General features: G+C 36.3%; 1 protein-coding gene across 2 annotated transcripts; it reads right to left on the reverse strand.

Moving 5' to 3' along the window:
* Nucleotides 1-2,554: 2,554 nt before the first annotated feature.
* vgll3 (vestigial-like family member 3) lies at nucleotides 2,555-6,340 on the reverse strand. 2 transcript variants are annotated; one of them, XM_055032052.1, is made up of 5 exons: nucleotides 6,269-6,313; nucleotides 5,917-6,038; nucleotides 4,252-4,612; nucleotides 3,618-4,163; nucleotides 2,555-3,119 (listed from the first exon to the last, which is right to left on the reverse strand). In XM_055032052.1, the coding sequence occupies exons 2-5, from the start codon at nucleotides 6,019-6,021 to the stop codon at nucleotides 3,079-3,081; spliced, it is 1,053 nt and encodes a 350-aa protein (XP_054888027.1). In that variant the 5' UTR covers nucleotides 6,022-6,038; nucleotides 6,269-6,313; the 3' UTR covers nucleotides 2,555-3,078. The 2 variants fall into 2 exon arrangements, with proteins under 2 accessions (XP_054888027.1, XP_054888028.1); XM_055032053.1 differs by having other exon boundaries at nucleotides 4,252-4,609; nucleotides 5,917-6,340.
* Between the last annotated feature and the right edge of the window lie 8,736 nt (nucleotides 6,341-15,076).

A 15,076-nucleotide genomic window follows, 5' to 3' on the forward strand; every position in this document is an offset into this window, starting at 1 on the left:
ATGAACAAAAAAAATAAAAAAATACTGTTTGTATGGATGTACCTGTTTGTAAGACCACAAAATCTCCATTAAATGAGAAAGGGTTTCAAGCACATATATTTTATATTGTTTTCTAAATCATAAGCTGCTTAAAGAAGCATTTAAGAATTCTCTGAAGAATTTTATTATCAGCACAAAACAGTGACTGTTTAATGTTTAATCAAAATTTTATGTTCAACATACAGAGTTTCCTAAATTTATTACTGTCTTTTTGTTAATCTTTATAATTATGTGAACATAGTTTTACAAGTATTCAAGGAGCGTTTTGTACTGTCTTCCTGCAGTGGAAGTGCCTGTGGTGATTCTGCAAGGCTGCCAGTGGGATGCCTGTCAGCATGTTAGTGCACTATATGCAGATTAAGAGGCTACAGGCTAATGCTAAAGAGGTGTCAGCCTTTTAAATAGTCCTGGAATGAGCATTGGTGGGAAACACATTTTGTACAACCAAACTTCATAAAGACAGTAAGAAAAGTTGTCATTATTGTTTCTTTTTTTATAACAACAATTTTAGATATAGATTCCACACGATTGGACTGTTACAATTTCGATAGCAAATTGTTTCAAGGGTTTTGAACTACATTTTGTTGAACATCTGAATATAATGTATTCTGGAAATAAGTGAGCAAAAGATTTCTTAACACCCCTGCCAACCAAACTTTTCAACTTTATTAATTAGCAACTACCAGACATGCTTAATGGGTCCCTCCACATTTACACTCACAAATTATTAATTTGTTTAATATGCTGTTTTCTTTTAGGTGGTAAAATGTAATCTTTTATAGAAGTATGACAATCCTGGTGAAATCTGAGTATCATCTTTAATGGTTAAAAGAATGTCATAGAAAATAGATACAATACATTTGTGGAACAAGAACACTGTTATTGTCGATAAGTTTAAACATGATTTATACACAAATTCTTGTAATTTGCTTTGGCTCTGAGGAGCCAAAGCATGCAAAAAGTACCATTTTGGCTGCTTCTATGTCTCACATTTTTTACAAAATGTGAGACATCTTTGTCAAATTGTTAAATTTTGTGCCAGTTGTTTTCTTTGTCATTTAACAAGCATTTCTGTCTAAAGCATGAAGGGCCATAAAAGTTCAAATGAACGGGGTTTCAGTGTTGCACATTCTGCATCCATTAAATAATTATGTTACATGATTTTAATTGAGTGTTCACAGAATGTGCTTTTTGTTAGCTGATGCTTTGTGTTTGGGAGAATTAAAACAATCAAATACCAACATTATAAAAATATTCTTGAGAACTGAAGAGAATTAAAAAGCTAACTTTTAAATGTGTCTTTTCCTTGCAGTGCATTAAGATTTGTTGATTCTCCATCTGGACATGCAGCTGCTGTGTTACAGATTTAAAGTCCCACTGTTTAGTGGAGATTTAGAATGAGATACGTGGGAGCTGAAGCTGGAATGTTGGTGGGCTGGTACTGCTGGACATACCACCTGGTCAGGCCACTCATGGAAAAAGAAAACACATGCAGTAGATGTGCTTCAGTCACACCAGGGAACTCCATGTTGATTCACACTGAGCTGCTGGGGACTGAATCTAACTTCAATTAACTTCTATTAAGAGATTCAAAACTATCGTTTTGTTGTACATGCTATCATACAATAGCATCATCAGTTGGCTTTCGAAAATTAGGAGTTTTAAAAATGCTTACTGCACAAATTAACTATGCAGAACCCAGAAGCACCAGTCAGAATATCTCAAAAGATCCAGCTCTAAAAAACGTTGCTAGTGTTCGCTCTTCTCTCTAACTCTTTCTGCAACACTCATATCACCAACATGAAAGATGAATGAGGTTTTAGAGTGAACTAGGTAATATAATATCTTCTTCTGGGTTATTTGTCATTTTTCTGCTGGGATATTACATGTCATCTCTCGATTCCTGACTCAAAATGTTGTCTATCATCTAAATCAACTAATACGGAAATTATTTTTGATCCTTTGTGTATATGTATTTTAAATTGAATTCAAAGGACATTTTCATTTTATAGAGTTATTGAATAGCAGATTATATAGTTATGAGTAAATTTTGAAAAGGAGTTGCATGTGAATGACATAGATAGCTGAAGCATTATGTCAGTGAAACATAATCACTTATACTGATACAGTAACACTGTCTGACACTTCTGTAGTAATTTTACATGCTGTGGCTTTCATTTCAGACTAAGATCATGCATGCAGATTTTATTAATTCTGAATGTAATGTATTAAACTAACTGCAACCAAAGCCAACAACTGTATATCCATGTTTGTGTCTGTACACATGTTTGTGTCTGGTTCAGCCTAACAAACTTCCTATCCAGACAGGAAATGCATTCTTTTGTGCCCAGTCTGGAAATGTGTGTGGATGTTTTCAGTACAAAAACTGCCTTTGGAATGCAGCAAACTCCCTGCAAGAGAGTTTGTCAGCAATGAACTGATTTAGCCTAGTTTAGACAGGTTTTCTTGATCTGTGTTTGCTTTTTCCAGGCTTAAAGTAAAGACAAATTTTTTTTTAAATTAATTTATTACTTCAACATAAAGCAACTGTATTTACATTACACATTTCTGAAAACAAATAAGCATTGAAATCAGTTAAGCATCGGTTTTCATACATCATTCACCAAATAACAATTTAGCATGGTAAACAATACACACGCAGAAAACAATTTACAGTAACAAACATTAACAATGAGCCAATAACGTGGATCAAAATCAAGCTCTTTAAACAGAACTCCTTGGTCTCACATTAAATGAAAAGCCAAAAAGATTTGCACCAACAAAAGAGTTTTTCTATTCCTACAGCTAGTAGACTTTTGTCATTATTTGAGGGGTCGTGACAGGTCGCCACTGCATCATTATCACACCAGTACAAGCCTGAGTTCATTTTTATTAGGACTGTGAGGACAAATACATAAATGAAACTGTAGGTAGTGTTCTTCATCTACATTTTACATTACAGTGCTTGTCATGCAGCCATAAGGTCACATAGTTAGTTATTTTTTGGTGTGAGCAGATAGTGTGTCTTTAGTTCATCCACTAGAACCAAATGGATGTCTTCACCTTGGTCTGATCAATAGCTGCAGAGAAAAAAAAAGACAAGGGGATTTTTTTAAGTCTCTATTACTAATTGCACATATTACTGTCTGAGTAAGAAATTCCTCTGTGATTCTGAGCTGAACAAAGTTCCATTAAGTTCAGGCACGTAATCCAATGATAAGCCTGACAGGAGAATTTCCAAACTATGAGACTTGGAAAATCTTTGATTTTGTTGCACAAATTAGTTTCATACAAAATCCTAAGGTTTAGTGAACTCTTAGTGCACTCAAAGTTGACTAAAAAGTCCCAGCTAATAATACAAATTGATAAAGTCAGCAACTCTTACCAAATAAACTCTCTATAGTAACATGAATAATGTTCAGCTAAGAAAGCAGCAACAAAATTTGGAAGTTTCCAGCCAAAATGGAATATTTAACATTCAGTAATGTGGCATTTTAAAACCTCAGAGCAAAGAAGGCTAACAAAATAGTTTTTAACAATTCAAATTATGTTTTAAATAATAAACAGTTTTAAAATACCTGAGTCATAAGTCTCCAAGGATCCATGCAGGGTTGGAGGGGTCCAGGAGACAGACGCTGCAGAGACAGGGCTGTTGCTACTGAGATCTAGCTCTGTTTTGCCCCCTTCACTGTGTGGAGAGCTACCAGTGCTGGTGGCAGCTTGACTTTGGCCTCTAACACCCGGTAGCAGCAATGCATTGAATCTGGGATCCAAAGCTGAGCTGTGGGGTGAGTACGAATGAAGCATGGGGTGATGGTGCCTGGTGTGGATGTGGGGATGGGACCGTGGATGTGAGTGGTAGACATCATGAACATTTGGATAGCCACTTGTGCCCTGGGGACTCAGACTGTAGGTCCAGCTGTCAGAGAGTGAAGCCGGAGATGGGATGCTGGCTTGGGAAAGCACATGGCTAGCCCACAGCGCTCCATCCGGATGGCTAAAGGAAACAGGGCTAGAGGAGAACTCTGGGTGGACGGAAACCGAAGGTAGACAGGAACTGACTTGAGGTGGGAAAGGACTGCTCCAAGATGAAGTTCCCTGACCATCAGGATGGGAACCACCATCTAAAACAGTAAAAACAAACATGTAACATAAAGCAATAGAATTTTGTTCATCTTCTTTTTTGTTGAGTGAGAAACTTTATATTCTTACCTTTCCATAGGTTGTTAGTGGCTGTGGAAGTGACCTGAGTCACTCTAATGGGCTTGCTCTCAACACTAAAGGAGCTGGGTTGACTGAGAGCACGGGAGAAATGTTCGTCCACAACGTCCCCAATGTCGCCTTGAAAGTAGGTGAACAACACACACCGCGAGCTCAAGTATTCTGCCTCAGCTGGTTGAGTACTGTCCTTTAACTCTGATTCAGCAGAGGATCTAGGACTTGATTCAACAATTGCTGCTGCAGGACCCTGCTGAACACCCGGATTTCTCTGCAACATCCCTCTCATTCCTCCCTGAGATGGCTCCTGCTGCCCTGTACACTCCTGCATCTTGCTGTAAGCACTTAACTTCTTCTGGAGGAGAGAACCAAGAAAAAGTCAAAGAAATGTATAGACAAACCAATTAAAATATTCAAGTCACACCACCAGTTAGGGATCACATGGGTAAAGTCCACAATGAAATAATGATAATAGGAATTCAAGTTTTCAAATATTGCAACATACTGCAATGTTTTTTTCATCATAAAAAACATTTACACTTTTGTAACAGCTTTGCTTCTCAACAATTACTACAATGTTTCCAAAACTGTCATTGGCCATTAGCATCTTTGGTGCTACATTCTATAATTTGTGGATCTACTGGAGTGACCCTTCATTCAACAAGTTGAGTATCTTGTTAAATAAATCATGCTGAGTGCTGAGCCTAATGACTAACATTGCGTTCTGATGTGCACTATCAACATTGCATACACTTATGTATTAAATAAAATTTCTTAAAAGTTTTGGAATGTAATATGCAGTCCTAATGTTCACTCATATAAATTCTTTTCTCCCTCCACACTGCAAGACAGTTTTGAGTGGATGTTTTTTTTAGCATTAATTAAAGAAAGAGAAACTTTGGTGAGTGGCAACATGCATTTGTTTATGTTAATATGTTTTCTTTTTTGTCCTTCATTCTTCATTCTGTTGGTCTGTCACCTAAAAATGACAGGATTATTTATTAAAGTCAAATTTAGGAGAGCAACAAAATTATAAACTGACTGACACAAAAATTTGCACGTCAGATATACAGATAGACACTTGAAAACATGAATCTATGTTTTAAAAACTACTAAAGCCAATCACGTTCATTTTTAAAATGAACTTTAACAAAGTTCTGAAATTCTGTCATAGCTTTTGGTAGCTAACCACCCTTAACTAAACTTTTTGGAAAAGTGTCTGCCAGTAATAAATTGTTTTACGAAAGCAGTCCAGGAGTAGTATGAAGATAACTTTTTTTATTCACAAACTGCATTCCAGCTATTTGTCATGCTCTGGTCCACATTCCTATGTGAGTGACTGGCTGTCATTACATCACTGTTTGACCGCAGGATTAATCGCTCTGTGTCATTACGCCTGACCTGAAGTGAATACTGAATCCTAGTTTGGAATTTAATCATTGAAAAGTCAAATCAAAGACGACAGATATGAAGATGCTGCCTGTATTACTCTTAGTTTAGCTTTTCAAAACTTAAATTCAAATCTTAAATCTCCATTACCATAGCTTTTCAGGAAATAATAATTTCCTTAAATCTGACAACAACAAAAAAAAACTCCGAAAGAAAGTAAATAAAAGCTCTTGTCTGTTGCGCAAAAACGTACTTCTATCAGCGTCTCACCTGTTGTTGCTGCTGATGGTGGTTATAGTATGTTGCCTTGTACGCAGCTGCGGGGAGGTAGTGCGCTCCATAGCTTTGGTGGTGCATCACATCCAGGCAACTCATAGCGAGGAAGCCAATCACTTTCGAAAGATAGAGAAAGTCACATGAAAGCAAGAAAAGAGCCGAGAGCAACTCTCCTTGAGACTTTCAGACGGGCGGTGTCCTCCGAGCCAGCAGCGGCTCCATATATGCCCAATCGCATACAATGGCCATGCCGTCCAGTTTGCATACAAACAATGCGCCTCCCTGCAGTGCGCTCCACCAGCACCACCCGGGGCAATGCAATGAATCTAAACGGTGTGAGACTCACGGTATATCCGGGAACATTCTTTCCTGACAACTTCCCAGATTGCTTTTGATCAAGAACGAATTCCGTTCTGTCTTTTTCTCTCCTTCTGTTTTGAAGGGGAGTTATATTTAGAGAGGGCTGTGGCTGTTACGCACGCCCACCGGGGAAGGGCCTGCGGTGGAGAATCTCTAAACTGCGGTATTGACACTGTGGGTTTCCACTCAGGAAAGTGGACGGATGCAGCTCAACTTATAAGAATGTTGTCAGAAAGCATGTGTCATAAATGCAAATTAAAAAGTGCAACTCATTTATTCTACGGATTAATTACGCAGAGATTTTGTGACTGTTAGATTTGATGATTATAGCATACAAAATTTAAAGCTCAAAATGAAGCATCTTAGACATTTAGATTTTTATATTGCATTTCTAGAGTACTGTGGCACTCAGGGAATTTAACTCTCAGTTGGAACTGACAGTCTCGCTGTTGGTAGTGACTTATTTATACTGTGCTATGTTTAGCTCCAAAACACTTGGGAATGGCCTCAAACCCAACTTTCTCTTTTCCAGTTCTAAACTAATGATAAGCCACAGTCACATGTCATTACAGAAACATTGTAAAAACAAGAAAACAAAGAAACCTACTAAAGATTTCTTACGAATATCCAATTGTGAAGACAAATTTTTACTCAAATTTTGAATTTTTCAAATGCTAATTACTTTTTCAACAAATCTTGTGAAGCAACATGTTGTGTACATGTTTTTTTTTTTTGTTTGTTTTCTTTGATCAAACATGTATACTAGATTTTAGGTTAAGTGAAATGTAAAACATAAACTTTTGAAAATTTATTTTTAAGTATCCAGATGCATTAGTTCAACAATGCATGTTCTCTTTTCCTTCAAACTCTGACATTTGTGTTAGAGTTTTGTTTTTACACAGCTTCAAACTGTGTAAAAACATCAACTTCCTTAAGCAAATAGTGCAATCAATCCATAAAATCTTCTGCTTTATGGATTGGAAAATCCATAAATTTATTGTAATTTGGTGTAAAAGTCTAAACGTCCAAGAAACTCTGAAAAATCAAGTATCACATGCATCAATGAACTAATTATAACCAAATCCAAATACAGAAACATCTACGAATTTAAACCGTGTGTGTGGTTGCTGATGTTGTTTTCTCCTGTTGAATTCATTAATTCACTGACCTGTACTATCTGCTGCCACCTATTGATGAGGTCTGATATAGCAAATCATCAATTCGACCCATGTGCTCCCTATACACTTTATAAAGTAAATTAGGTGAAATTGTAATGACAATAAAATATGTTTTACTAAACATTATGTCACAAACTGTATTTTTTAATAAACAAAACAGTTATTTCTGGGACAAGCACAATCTTCTTCAAATACATTCTGTGAAACTTTTTAAGTTTATTTGCAACTTTTTGGTTACTATAAAATGCAGATGGTGTCATTAATTATATTCTTTAAATCTTCCAAGTAACAAACCATAGTAAGATACTAAAACTTAATCTAAAATGAAAATAAGCAGAAATAATTTAGATAAGAGTAAAAAGTGGGAACTTAGTTTTCAAAAATAAACAAAAAAATGAATGAATGAATAAATAAATGAATGAATAAGTTAGCAAATGTGACCTGCCTTTCCATTATTCAAATAAGAGCTTCTTGTCTAAATCACAGAAAGTCATTTTCCATTGCCAGTTGCATTCATCTACATTTTATCAGCGCGCTATAGAATCTGAGGAAAAATGAATATTTAAGGAGCACAAAAGAAAGATTTATTATTTATATGTAGCCCATGCACTGCAATGAATGCTGACACTTTTGTTAGCAGATGTGAAGACACTTCTGGGACTTGAACAGTAACAATCTCATCAATTATGTTTCATTCACTTTGATGACACAGAGGAAAGCTGAATTATTCAGGCCACATGTTGAAAGTGTGTGGCGTCACTGACAGAAAAAAATGCTTGTAAAAAGAGACAGAAATATGTATGAAGCAATGTAGTTTGAATAATATTTAAACAGAAGCAGATAAAGCCGCGAAACCATAGTTTTATGTTGAATTTGCTTTTGACTGACAGTGCATTGCAAATATATTTGCATTCTTTAAACATACTATTACCTTCCAGCTACAAACAATTTGTGTATTTTATTTGGGGCTGTATGTAATATGGGGTGTACGGCAAAGGAGTTGGTATCACTATTGCCTTGGAGCAAGAAAGTTCTGAGTTGAATTCCAGCCTAAATTCTTTCTGCAAAAAAACATGCATGGAGTTTGCATGTTCTGTTGGTGCATGTGTAGAGATGTGTCCATCCAGGTCCCCATGCTTCCTCTCACAATCTAATGACCTGACTATTAGGTAACTGCTCTCTCTAATTTGCCTGTAGATACGGCTGTGTGTTTTTGTTTTATCCTTTGAAGGACCGGTGGCCTGTCCAGGATGTATTCTGAAACCTTAGATAAGCAATAATGGACAATGAATGACTGGATGTGATAGAGTCGCACAAAGTATAACAGTAAGAAAAATTATACTAGTGGAAATATTTTTGACATAAATAAAAATGTAGAAAGACATGTATTTGTGTTCCATCACCAAAAAACTCAACCATTCTCTGCAATTGGAGTGGTAATTTTTTTTTAATGTGTCCACCAGCTTTAACAAAGTAGGATCTTCAGTTTCAACCCTTTCTTCTTTACAGAACAGCATGAACATAGTCATGGTTTATGCCTCCTCCCATATTCTTATTTGGCTTTGGATCTCAAACTCAGATCGGAATATTCTATCACATGGACATATAAATTATTAAGGTAAAATTAGAGTTCTTTCCAATGTTTGTGGTGAACTTAAACCAGAATACTTCTGTCTTTTCTCCAGGAGCAGCAGATTTTTGGAACATACGATTAATAGCTACAGTGCTACAGATTTTTCTACCTCTGCAACTCCTCCAGAGTAAACATCGGCTCCTACTCTGGTTGATGCTGAGCAGCCTGTCAGTTTAGGTGGATAACTATATCTTGGTAAACTTGGTGTTGCACTATACTCTTTACAATTTGCAGTCTAAAGAATTTTTTAAATGATCAATAGTCGGAGCAGACCTATTGTGAAAAGGTAGATTGTTCCAGTGAATAGAGGCAGCTACTACAAATGCACAGTCATCTCTACTTTTTATGTATAATTTGGGAAAAAAGGAGGATTTGGTTATCATATCTTGGGGTTCTCAATGGGGTGAAAGGTCAAGGAGAAACTAATAGGATCTTGAGCAAGTAAAACAAAGCCAGCACCCCGGTGGGCAGCTTACTGTCAGTAGTTACAAAATGTGTAAAAATTCACAAAATAATACTAATTATTGCAGATATTTTTCAGGATCAGGAAAATAGAAAAAAACAACAACAATCTGTCTTGAAATGAATGTAAATATATAATATAATTGAATTAAAAGTATGACAAAAAGATTAAATATTAAACTAATGAAAATATTTTGATGAAACATATCACTTCGATGGAGTTCATTCATAAGTAGGGCAGTAGAACTGTTCAGGAAGTATCGAACCTGTGTGAAGTTCATAGTGCACATTACAGCACACAAATATGCACAAACTGTCTGAAACAACCCTCTGGACCTCAGGGGGCTTTCCACAGAACATCTGGAGCAGTCAGCGCCTCCACTCCTTTGCTCCTTAATGAGGCACAGAGAAGATTATTAGTGGTGGGTTTAGAGGAAAAACCAGAGGGAGGAGAAGGGAAAGAACTGGAATTAAAGAGAGGGAATTGTTTGCTTTTCCATCAAAGTGTCAGAATGACCTCCAGTGCTTTCAGATCTAAAGAAACTTTATGCTTTTATTCAGCTTCCACCAACACAGATCACAGACACATTTGAAGGAACCAAGGATCCGGTTTTGGGGATCCATCCCAAGAAACCAAAGAACAGTTCTCAAGGGTTTTGTCCTAAATACTGTGTAACTCTCAGAGGTAAAAGACGATCAATGCCATTCTTTGAATCTTCACACTTTGAAACTGTCACAACAAAAACATTATTCTTAATAGAATCACAGCATTGCCCCCTCCACCCCCAAGTAAAGCTGGTTTTACAAACAATAAAACAAAAATCTCTCATATGCTTCATATCTAATGAGCAGGTGTGTAATAACTCTGAGGTCTGTTGATGATTACATCTCACATTAGGCATACTGCAGGATCAGGAATTTTGTGCTGTAGCTGCTCGGATTCTTTTGCCCCGGAGAGTCCATTGTAGTGTACACCTGCTCGTGTTTACTCTCAAGATGACAGTATAATGATGATGACAACACTTATTATGAGTACGGGATGAAAATGATTAACAATGTTCAGATATGCAGGAAATTGCTATATTGTAAATTGACACGATTTTGTCATCAATAAGGGACATTTTTCAATGACTATTTTTAGTGGTAAATTATTAAAAATAATAAAATGATAATGTAACAGAAGGATGTATTGGCGCATCATTTATATTTATCATAAACTTAAAATGGGGAAAATAGCATTAGTCATGGATAATATTTCCCATCCCCATGCATGACAGTGTTTTAACAGTGGAGAGTGTCTTTAGTGACAAGCTGCTGCCTTCTATGCATAAACGAGTGTTAGACTACTAGCTGTCTTTCAACAGGTTTGTATATTGTCCTAAATAGCCTGTTTTACCCCAAGTTTAAAAAAGGCACAATTTGTACAGTTTTGTGCAATCCTAATACAAATGTCCACTTAATTGAGTACAGTTTTTTCATCTATTTTATGATATACTGCCTTTTCCCTGTCTTATTTTTTTGTCCATCTCCATTGATGGACAAAAAAACATTTGCCTATTTTGTTTGTTTTTACCACAAAGTATCTTAGTCACAACCAACTTAAAATTAAAAAGAAAAACTAAATCATCCCACAGTTTGTTTTCAATATCAAGAGGATTTGATTTATAATGAGCAGGTCTGTTCTTAGATCAATATCTAAGTTTTAATTTAGTTTTTCAAATTGTGACAAGAAAATTTTATTTATTTACAGGTGATAATTATCTCTTTCCAATCTATAACGCCTTTAGTATTTTTGTCTAAAGTTCCTTCATAAAAAATAAAAAAAATCATAAAATTTTTATTGAAAACATTAGACATACTAAACAATAGTTAATTGAAGGGTCTAGTAAGAAAATGCTGAGTTATTGGTGTTAATGGTTGTGTATGTCTCACTAACTGGCCTTCATGTTATTTTTTATGCATTTCTGTTGAGTGAGATTTTAACAAATTAGTCCAGATGCACTTTCGACTCCAGATGGCATTGTGCCTGAAAAAAGGGATCTTAGCAAGCTATCAATACTTATGCTGTAGAGAAGGAAGGAAACTATTTGAGCAAACAGTTTGCACACTGATGTTTGTTATGTGTGATTTGTGTGCAGCTTTGCTTTCTAAATCTGAAGGCTTAAAGCTATCTTCAAGTCTTTTGGTAATGATCACATTTGTGTAAACACACATTTCCAAAACTTCATGGCCCATGAAAGAGAGAGGAAGAAAAGTGAGAAGTGTCAAGCCCCTTAAAAATCAGCTGCAAAAAAAGAAAGAACTAAAACACATAACAACACTAACCAGCCACTTAATTGGGTACACCAGCTTTTTAATATTAACAGTGCAGTCAGCCATTCCTATGGTAACAGGTTCAGGCATCTTGATGTGAGGAAGACAGTTTCCTAAGTTTAAATTACTTAAAGAAGAAATAATTTAACATTGAGAGATAGTTTTGGCTGATAACCCCATTAGATCAGCAGCAAAGCTGAGAGCAGCTTATATATAATGTTAAGTGTTCAAAATCATGTACGGTAAATTGTCTAAAAATAACTAATGATTCAGGGATTGGATGTTGTGTAGATAACTTGAGAACAGGTAAGCTGCTTTAAGATGACAGAAAAAAAACATCTAAAAAAATCCACCCATCTATACCCACTTAAACTTGTAGATTCGAGGGGACTGGGATGCCATTTTAAAACCATGACAATTTTCTTTGCATCTCAAAGAACAAAAATATTTGCAATTTTGGGATTTCAATGATCCCAAAGTTGCAAAATTGCAAGGTTTCAAAAACAACAACAACAAAAAATCAACATAAGCACTAAAAAAGGAGTCCCAGCTTTTATAAGAGCTAAATATGAGTCTTGATGTGTAATCAGGACAATATACAACGACTTGGTGGTGCATTTGCACTTTAATGAAGAAAAGAGTCATTTGTAAGTTAATGGAAACAAAATTTAAATATCAAGCTTAGAGAAAAAAACAAAAGCACTTACAGAGTATCCATTAGCTCACTGATTGGGTTTTATTGTTCTCTCCATTTTTGCACAGTTTCAACAGATAAATGAGGTTTTTAATTGTGTTCATTGGAAAAAGGAAAGTTCATCCTCTTTTACACTGTGCATGCTCATGTGTTGGTACCAATGAAATCTGGCCATTTTAGAGCAACCATCAGACATAAAGTTCAGTCACAACACTGACCTTGTTTAAAAAGCGCATAATTACACAGTCCATCCTCCAGCTTTAGTTCCCATTCTGCATGTATAAAGATAATGGGAGCTCCTCAGTCTACCAGCCAGAAGTTAATGAAATGACGGAGACTCAAAGGCAGGGTCACAGTCTAGAAGAACTCACTTCACTGATGTTGCTCTTCTTCGGAGGGTCACTTCAGGGAAAAGTTTTCTTTTACACAAAATGACCAAGGATTTAAAAGTTAAACAGGATGGTTCACGGCAAATGTTAAGTAATAAGTTGATGTTTACACCAGACATTTGAATTTATGCTCCTGATATGTGTGAAATTAATCATGAGTTGACTTCGAATAGGATTTTGCGGGTAACCGTAAGTGTTTAAAATTTTAATGGATTTTTTTTTAGTTTAAAAGACCGACATATTACGAGTTGATATCTTGTGTGACTGCAATGAAGTGCTATTCAGCATGCAGTCTGAATTAAGAAAAAAACAAAACAAGAAGGAAATATGCTGAAGTCTTTTTTGGAAGCAATAGTGTGAAGGTGATATGTATTATTAGTTTCTTTTTTTTTTGTGCTTCAATCACAAATATTATAACAATATTATTGTTATAATATCACTGAGATTCAATTGTAAAATTTATTGAAAATTAATATGATAGACCAACATAAACAATCATATCATGGTGAACTCAAAGGAAAACTAGACTTGCTTCTTGAAATCTAGCATTAATCTGAAAAGTGTGACATGCAATTGTATGTCAGAGTGTACACCTTGAACAACAACCTTTCAATTCAACTACAAATGTAGTATTTTGTGGTAGCTTTGCAAATGTAAGCACTGAACTGTCTGTACATTGTTATTTGAAGAACATCTGTGTAAAGCGATTTCAAAGACATAAATTCACAAGCTCTGCACTTTGACTGAGCCATTCTAACACATGTAAACTGGACCAGTCAAGGTGAACCAATCTAATATCTTTTGTGGGATCTGAGAGAGTTTTTTCAGCATTGTCTTGTATTTGACCCCCTACTCCAATCCATTACCTTTGCATACTTTTCTACACCTGCAGAAGAATGGCCTCCCTACTTGACTATGCTATATGGGAATTGTTTGCATTAGAGATCTGTTACCATGAACCACAAAGCTAACAACAAACCTCTAAACAACTCTGAGGGTTAGTATAAGAGTAAAGGTATATCTGAACACTATACTTTTCAGATCTTTATTTGTAAAAAGGTTTTAAAACCATTTATTATTTTCATACAGCATAAAACAAAACAAAAAACCCCCAAATAAGTAGGTTCTCTTCCTCAATGGATGCAATGTGACAAAGTGTGAAAAATATCCCAAGGTGTGAATACTTTTTAAGGCACAGCATGGGTCTATTGTATAAGTTGGTGAAAGCCCACTTATTGTTTCACTGAGATTTGTTACTGTGACTAATTTTTAAATATGTACAATTTGTATCACTGCACAGCATAGCCACCTATCTCATTATTAAATCCTCTCATCCATCTATAACCTCCCACATCCAACTTTGTAGACCTCATCCCTGTTCTCCAGACTGAAGGACTCGTCCTCCATTGCCCTTCCAGACTTAATGACTCTAATTCCCTCATGCTAATGGTTCGTCTGATCCTGGACCCCTGCTGGGACCACCAGCCCACTTCTTGTCTTTGCAGCCTGGCTCCGGGGCAACAAGGACCATGGACCAGAATGAAGAGAGAGTTAAAAAAAAAAAAAGAGTTCTGGTTTGACACGTGTAGGGCATACTCTAAAACAGATTGGCATCCCCAGGCAAAAAAAGAACCTGTCAGAAAAAAAAGAGTGTGTCATTGAATGGTATAACCAAGTGGGTGCCCCACTGAGTGTGAAATCCAAAAAAGGTGCCAGCAGCAGATTTAAACAATAACACCTTACTGTTTGACCTTACTCACCAAACCAGCAAGCCTTCAGGATGTGTATGTGCATGTTTGTGGCTCATCACTGGTCATTTGTATGTAACTCCACAACTGCATCCAAGCACTACATCTCCTATTTTTCTTGAGGTTCTATGTGTGTGTGGATGTGTGGGTGTGTATGTCATGGGAGGCTGGGGAAGCCGGGAGTGGCAGTGATGATGAGCAAACACTACAGGGTGAAATAATCTCTCATTACCCGCTATTCCCCGATGCTGCGCTGCGTCGGTGAGCGCAAGTACATTTGTCCCACGGGCAAAGAAGAGTGGAGTCACTCACTCGATTTATTAGACCATCCCAAATTCCCCTGCCCCGCGCCTTCCCCGCTGCTTCTTTTTCCTCCC

Source organism: Poeciliopsis prolifica, unplaced genomic scaffold (genome assembly GCF_027474105.1).
Source record: "Poeciliopsis prolifica strain line A6 unplaced genomic scaffold, Auburn_PproV2 SCAFFOLD007, whole genome shotgun sequence".
In the NCBI taxonomy this organism is placed as follows: Eukaryota; Metazoa; Chordata; class Actinopteri; order Cyprinodontiformes; family Poeciliidae; genus Poeciliopsis; species Poeciliopsis prolifica.

What these genes read in the sequence shown, in the direction of transcription:
- vgll3 (XM_055032052.1), bottom strand. Translation starts at nt 6,021, where the DNA reads ATGAGTTGCCTGGATGTGATGCACCACCAAAGCTATGGAGCGCACTAC. An exon ending in ACCATCAGCAGCAACAACAG is followed by an intron (nt 4,613 to 5,916) that starts GTGAGACGCTGA and finishes TCTCTCCTCCAG; the next exon opens with AAGAAGTTAAGTGCTTACAG. An exon ending in CTTGGAGACTTATGACTCAG is followed by an intron (nt 3,120 to 3,617) that starts GTATTTTAAAAC and finishes TTTTCTCTGCAG; the next exon opens with CTATTGATCAGACCAAGGTG.